Here is a 5347-nt window from a genome sequence, read left to right on the forward strand (position 1 = left end):
CACATTCTGGTGTGTGTGTGTGTGTGTGTGTAACATGATGCTGAGGATTCAAGGATCTTTACTGTCACTCCAACAAAAAGCTGGAGTGAATTAACGTGAGGCTAAAAAAGGGAAATCGATAAATAAATACATACCTGCTGTGAATAAATATTTTAAAAGCAATAGATCTAAAACATTGAGGGGTGGGGGGGGTGGGGGGGGATTCATGGGTGCTGTGGTTGGTTGGCCGGCCCACCCGCTGCAGTGCTCCTCTGTCTGCGGCTGAGCAGCTGCTGTGCCGCCATGACGCAGGTGAGGATGCTAGGGACGTCCCGAGTCCGAGTCATTTGATTTTGAGTATCTGCTGATACAGAGTCCTGATCCGATACTTCTATAAAACCAGGAAATGATATGTTATTAATGATTGAACAAAAATAACGAGGATGTATCAGTAATTATTTCACCTGAGGGTTGACAGAGTACTTTTTACTGTAACAATATGTTAAATTATTATTTGTATTTATATTATTTATCCGATACCTGATCAGGACATAACGTCCGAGTCCTGATCGAGTCTGCAGTCACATGATCAGCCCTGATTTCTGATCATGTGATCGGATCAGGACCTGATGCTTTCCAGCTCACACCTGTAGAGGGTCATGTGACCAGAGGAGCTTCAGCCTCTCAGGAAGTGAAGCCGCTGATGCACCTTCTTCACCCAGCAGGCTGTGTGGCTCCAGGTGATGGAGCAGCGCCCCCTGGTGTTTAGAGCAGGAGGTTCAGCCACTTCAGCCTCAGCTTCATCAACAAGGAGGGGCAGGGGGCGGAGCCAGACAGTCTGATGAGAGACGCCGTCATGCACACCTGTTTACCCAGAAACCCCTAACCTTCCCATTTTGTTCAATTTAACAACAAAACTCAACTTCCTGGAAAACAGTGTCTGTCTCTTTAAGACGGACAGCCGCACGTCAGCCAATAGGACATCAGACGTCTTTAACCGGCTTCCCCAAGCTTAGCTTAGCCTAGCGCAGGCTCCGCTAACTTAGCTTAGCTTAGCTTAGCTTAGCTTAGCCTAGCGCAGCTCCGCTAACTTAGCTTAGCTTAGCTTAGCTTAGCTTAGCCTAGCGCAGCTCCGCTAACTTAGCTTAGCTTAGCTTAGCTTAGCTTAGCCTAGCACAGCTCCGCTAACTTAGCTTAGCTTAGCTTAGCTTAGCCTAGCGCAGCTCCGCTAACTTAGCTTAGCTTAGCTTAGCCTAGCGCAGCTCCGCTACCTTAGCCCAGCAACAAAATGGCAGAGAGGGGAGCCACTTCCTGTTCCTGTTCCTGCTTGCGGTGACATCAGAGCCTCACCTGTGAGCAGGTGAGTCTGTCTCAGGTGACGTTTCATGAGACTGCAGACTCATTTTTGTTGTCGTCTTCTTCTTTTCAGGATGTCAGGGAACTGGTCTATCCTACTGGCTCCGCCCACAGGCTCTGCAGCTCCGCCCACACCCAACACCTCCCGCGCCCCCCCGCTGACAGACTGGGAGGCGCCCGCCTTCACCCGCGCCGCCCAGTTCCGCGTCGGTGCCACCTTCGTCCTCTTCCTGTTCGCCGCCTGCAGTAACCTCGCCCTATTGGCCAGCGTGTGGCGTGGGCGGGGCCGGCGCCTGGCCTCCCACCTGCGCCCGCTGATCGTCAGCCTGGCGTCGGCCGACCTGATGATGACGTTCGTGGTGATGCCGCTGGACGCCGTGTGGAACGTGACGGTGCAGTGGTACGGCGGCGACGCCCTGTGCAAGCTGCTGTGCTTCCTGAAGCTGTTCGCCCTGCAGGCGTCCGCCTCCGTGCTCGTGGTCATCAGCCTGGACCGCCAGCACGCCATCCTGCGCCCGCTCGACGCCCTCAGCGCACACCGCCGCAACCGCAGGATGCTGGCGCTGGCCTGGAGCCTGAGTCTGCTGCTCGCTTCACCGCAGGTATCTGCACACACACACACACACACACACACACACACACACACACACACACATTTATGTGATGAGATTTTAGATGTGATGGAAAAGGGGATTTTTCCCAAAACACTGAATGGAGTATTTCATCATCATCACCATCATCATCATCATCATCATCATCATCTTCATCATCATCTGGGTTCAACAGGCTGTTAGGACTTCAGATCAGATCAGATCTACCTGATCTGATCAGAGCAGACCTGCTCAGGTTGGCGTCGGTGCAGATCCCTGCAGATCCCTGCAGGAATGTGCTTCCCGCCCGGCTGGCAGATTAGGCGAGCCCCCCCCCCCCCCCCCCCCCCCCCCCCCCCCCCGGGTTCGGCTCAGCCGCCTGTGGCTTCGCTCTCAGAGAGGAATGCAAAGCCCGGCGACACGGAGCTGGAGACCCACCAGCAGCTCGCTCTGCCGCTGAGTCTGTCCTCATTCCTGAGGCTGCTCTGTTTCTCCTGCCTGAGCCTGAAGCCGCAGCAAAGCCACTGGATTTCATGCAGAAGACAAAAAACCATGAAAAAAGGCAATTTGCAAATCGGCAAAATTAGTGAAATCAGATAAAATAATTTATACGAATGATAACATAAAATTAGCACAAACAAAAAAGCAAAAATAAACCTGAAATCAAATTTTTTAATTACAAGAAAGCTGTATAATTATTCGCAGCCATCAGATCAGCAACGTCAGGATCGCAGCGTCCTGATGACACAGATCAGACGGAGTCACCGTGACGACAGTGAGGTGAAGGGAGAGATGAAGATGATGATGAAGATGATGATGGTCAGTCAGCTCCTCCTGAGCCTCTGCTTGTGTTGCAGCTGTTGGTGTTCCGGGCGGTGCAGGCGGAGGGCGTGGACTTCACGCAGTGCGCGACGCACGGCAGCTTCACGCGGCGCTGGCAGGAGACGCTCTACAACATGCTGCACTTCGTCACGCTCTACGTCGTCCCCCTGCTGGTCATGAGCTGCTGCTACACCCGCATCCTCGTCCAGATCCACCGCCAGCACCTCCGCAACAAAGGTACCTGCAGGGGGCGGAGCCTCGTCTCTGAGCCGCCGGCAGCCGGAGGGCCACGCCCCCCGTTTCCACCTGCGGCCCAGAGCAGACGGAGCTTTGTGTCCCAGAATCCCACGGGACTGAGCCACACTTTCTTCCTGTAAATTTACAGACGGAGAAAAGTCTACGCCTAAAACCAGTTTTTGTCTGTGTAGAAATATGCATATATATAGATGTGTGTGTGTGTGTGTCTGTGTGTGTGTGTGTGTGTGTGTGTGTAAATATATGCACAAATACACAGTGTGCGTGTGAATACACACAATATATGTATGCATCTGTATGTTGGTAAACACGACCTGTTGCCATGGCAACAGGGACCACAGGAAATCCAACGTCATCTAATGAATCTACTTAATTAGGGATTGACTGTATTGATTTTTTTCAGGGCCGATTCTGATTATTAGTAATTATTAGTAATTATTAGTAATTCAGGCACTGATTTGCACTCATTTGCAGTAAATTTGAAAATTGCGGAGTCAAACTTTCCAGAATTAGAGACACAAACCTTGCTTTTAATTAACAATAACTATAACAATGTAACAATAATAATTATTAAAAGTTACAGTAACTGTTGAAAACTGAGTGTGGGCCCTGATAACAGTCACATCGCTCCACCAGAGGGTCAGGGGTCAGTGGGCGGGGCTCTAACGGCGTGTGTGGCCCTCAGCAGGTGAGTCGTACCTGAGGCGCAGCGGCACCGACGTGATCCCCAAGGCTCGTATGAAGACGCTGAAGATGAGCATCATCATCGTGGCGTCCTTCGTGGTGTGCTGGACGCCGTACTACCTGCTGGGGATCTGGTACTGGTTCCAGCCGGAGATGCTGCGCGTCACGCCCGAGTACGTCCACCACGCCCTCTTCGTCTTCGGCAACCTGAACAGCTGCTGCGACCCGCTCATCTACGGCTTCTACACGCCCTCCTTCAGGGCCGACCTGGCCGGGTGCTGCGGGAGGCGGGGCCCCGGGGCCTCGCCCAGGTCCCCGGACCGGCTCTCCGCCCGGCGGTGTCCTCACAGCGGGGAGTCCGACGCCGCCAGCGTCCACCAGGCCAGAGAGGGCGGAGCCTAACGTGACACAATGTGACCCGCTAACTCAGAACAAAATTCACTTTGTTTCTTGTTATTTATTTATTTTTTGAGGGAATTTCTTTGGTCATTTTCTTGTATTTTTTAATTCGAATTTTTGGGCAATTTTAATTTAATTTTAATGATATAAATTTAAATTTATAATAATTTACATTTTTTTGTTGCCGATTCTCTGGTAATGTTTTACTAATTAAAAAAAAAACAATTTGGGGGGAAAATTTTCAGGTTCTTTTCTGATGGGTCAGAGTTAAATGTTGGTGAAAGCACAAACGTTTTAACACAAGAAATCTGATATTGATCCAGCATCTGCCGTTTAAATATATATATATTGATGTTTATATATACATACTGCTAATTTGCTTTTTTTTTCAAATTGTTTGACAGAAATCAAGTGAATTTGTTTCAGAGGGCAGCAACATGTTTAGTGTCCATGACGGTCGGTTGCCTGTCGACTGACTACAGATGTCGACGGGACGGGACGGGACGGGACGGGACGGGACGGGACGGGACGGGACGGGACGGGACAGGACAGCCGGATCTGATGTGACCTGGTGTTTGTGCGTTATGGGACGGTCCCAGTGGAGAGAGACATGCAGCAGCGGGTCGGGGGGGATTCCCCCTGACCCGTAACCCGTCCTGCTGTGGTTCCAGTCTCCTTAATGAGAAGAAATTTCAGGACAGGAAGTGGTCCTGCAGGACGATGTGGCTCAGGTTCCCTGTGGGGGTTTTCAAGCCCCAACAGGCCAACTTTTTTTGTTTGTTTGTTTGTTTGTTTTTTCTACTGACTCCTCCCCCTGTCTGTGATTGGTCCAGGTGTCACATGACTGGCTGCATTGGCCCCATGCTGCTTGCAACGCGTGGCTTTAAGACGGAAACCAAATGTGGAGGGAAGAAACGGAACGTGCAGCTTTTAAATCACACAGGACCAGCTGCTGCCACCCACAGCCAGCGGAGGCTCTGATTGGCTGCTTGGTCAAACTGCTTCCTGATTTCCCAGCATGCATAGGGACATGCAGTATGGGCGGAATATATTCACTTTGTAATGATGATAATAATAAACAGCAACACACACACACTCACGTTCAACCGCTTTTTTGTCTGCCTGTGTGTGTGTGTGTGTGTGTGTGTGTGTGTGTAAGTGAATATGGTATGCAGTGACATTAATCCTGTCAACTTTACGTTTCCATGGCAACACTGTTTTGTTTTCCCAGAATGTAATCTGGTTAGAGCAGCACCAGGAAA

At 50.8% G+C, this 5347-nt stretch overlaps 1 protein-coding gene across 1 annotated transcript in view; it reads left to right on the top strand.

The window, feature by feature from the left end:
• LOC115373530 (gonadotropin-releasing hormone II receptor-like) overlaps positions 1 to 4410 on the top strand; it is a 4945-nt gene extending 535 nt beyond the window's left edge. Inside the window, exons 2-4 of the mRNA XM_030071981.1 lie at positions 1409 to 1937; positions 2783 to 2984; positions 3691 to 4410. Coding sequence (XP_029927841.1) covers positions 1410 to 1937; positions 2783 to 2984; positions 3691 to 4088 — 1128 coding nt within the window. The 5' untranslated portion in view covers position 1409 and the 3' untranslated portion in view covers positions 4089 to 4410. The remainder of the gene's footprint in view (positions 1 to 1408; positions 1938 to 2782; positions 2985 to 3690) is intronic.
• The last annotated feature ends 937 nt before the right edge of the window (positions 4411 to 5347 follow it).

The sequence above is a fragment of the Myripristis murdjan genome, chromosome 16, assembly GCF_902150065.1.
Source record: "Myripristis murdjan chromosome 16, fMyrMur1.1, whole genome shotgun sequence".
NCBI classification, from domain to species: Eukaryota; Metazoa; Chordata; class Actinopteri; order Holocentriformes; family Holocentridae; genus Myripristis; species Myripristis murdjan.